We start from the raw sequence: 1,448 nt of genomic DNA, 5'->3' as shown, positions 1-1,448 counted from the left end.
AATAAATGGAGATAATTATGCAATAAAATAGCATATCCTACACTTCCCAGTTTTTGAAATCATTTGCAAATGTATTTTTGTTGCTGACAAACATTTTAGTCAGTAAAATGTAGCAGATATATCTAATAAAGTACTGGTAGCCAAAGATACACTGGCTGTCATTGGTGAATGAGGAAATCAAAGTCCAACATAAATTATAGCAATCAATAAAAAGCAAAATGGCGCAATGATGGAAGATCCGACGTGTTAACTAATTACAAAACATTCAAAAACATTACATATTATGGTATGCTTTATTAATACTTGTATAAAAGTTATATGGACCTAGTATGTTGTTGTGTTGGCCGAAGTGCTATGGGAACAGAACTAAAGGTTACCCATCATGGATATGGTTTATATAAAATCTTATGTTCATTCGTCCATTCAGCCCTTTCGAAAGTTTGTGCCCATCGTTGATCTATAACTCTAGAATCTGTTATGTCTTTTAGAATAACAATTTATGTGTTTTCTAACTTTAATTTAGTAACTGATAACTGATCTATACAAAAGATGAATAATGAATGACGTTGACGACGTCACCAAGTAACGACGTCATAAGAATCAATAAGAGTGATAAATGACAACATCACATTTCTCCCCTGTTTTAAAAAGCTTATGTTTATAATGGTATGGAATGAAAATGTCGATAATTATTGTTGAGGTTCATTAACATCTACAGTGTTATCTCTAAATCTGTCTGGTAGTCTTCTGTCTCTTCTGAGCTGAATTCTTCTTTCAACCACATTTTGTTCTGCAAGATTATTGTTTCTTTCTGGTGCATTAGCTGTCTCTGTGATAGACTGAATAACTCTTCCCCTCCAATTATTCATATTTGGATTGGCTATATCGTGTGGTAACTGTTTAAACTTTGATGCATCTCTGTATACAACTCTGCCATCCGTGTGTCTTCGGGCACCTATTTCTGAACCATTTACCTGCAATATAATATAATAATTTTCTTCACATGGCGTAGTCCATTTGTTTCTTTTATCCTGCCTGAGCAAGACTTTATCTCCAATTTTGAAGTCGTGACTTTTACATTTTGGGTGTCTTAAATCATTTCTCCACTTTTGTTTATAACATTCATCATTTATTTTGATATTCCTTTCCATTTTTCTCTGGTTTAAAATTGGTCCTTGTGGGTGTTTGTAATCTAATTTAGTTCTGACAGTTCTCTTCATAAGAGCTTCATAAGGAGAATAACCAGTTGCATGATGGGGAGTCGATCTATATCCCATCAACATCTCTTGTATTGCTGTTTGACTTGATTTACCTTGAGTGTGCGCAGTTTGTTCAGTTTTGTTCAGAATTTTCATAAAATTTTCAGCTTCCCCATTGGCTCTTGGGTGTTCAGGCGTATTTCTATGGTGCTTGAATCCCAATGTCTCAGCAAATTGTGCGAATTCCAT

At 34.1% G+C, this 1,448-nt stretch overlaps 1 protein-coding gene across 1 annotated transcript; it reads right to left on the bottom strand.

The window, feature by feature from the left end:
* Positions 1-689: 689 nt before the first annotated feature.
* LOC128554711 (uncharacterized protein K02A2.6-like) lies at positions 690-1,448 on the bottom strand. The gene has a single exon (XM_053536023.1). It carries the CDS (start codon positions 1,446-1,448, stop codon positions 690-692), a length of 759 nt encoding a protein of 252 aa, XP_053391998.1.

The sequence above is a fragment of the Mercenaria mercenaria genome, unplaced genomic scaffold, assembly GCF_021730395.1.
Source record: "Mercenaria mercenaria strain notata unplaced genomic scaffold, MADL_Memer_1 contig_675, whole genome shotgun sequence".
Taxonomy (NCBI): domain Eukaryota; kingdom Metazoa; phylum Mollusca; class Bivalvia; order Venerida; family Veneridae; genus Mercenaria; species Mercenaria mercenaria.
Note: the sequence above shows the minus strand (reverse complement) of the source record. Positions and strands in the feature narration are given on the sequence as shown.

What these genes read in the sequence shown, in the direction of transcription:
- LOC128554711 (XM_053536023.1), bottom strand. Translation starts at nt 1,448, where the DNA reads ATGGAATTCGCACAATTTGCTGAGACATTGGGATTCAAGCACCATAGA.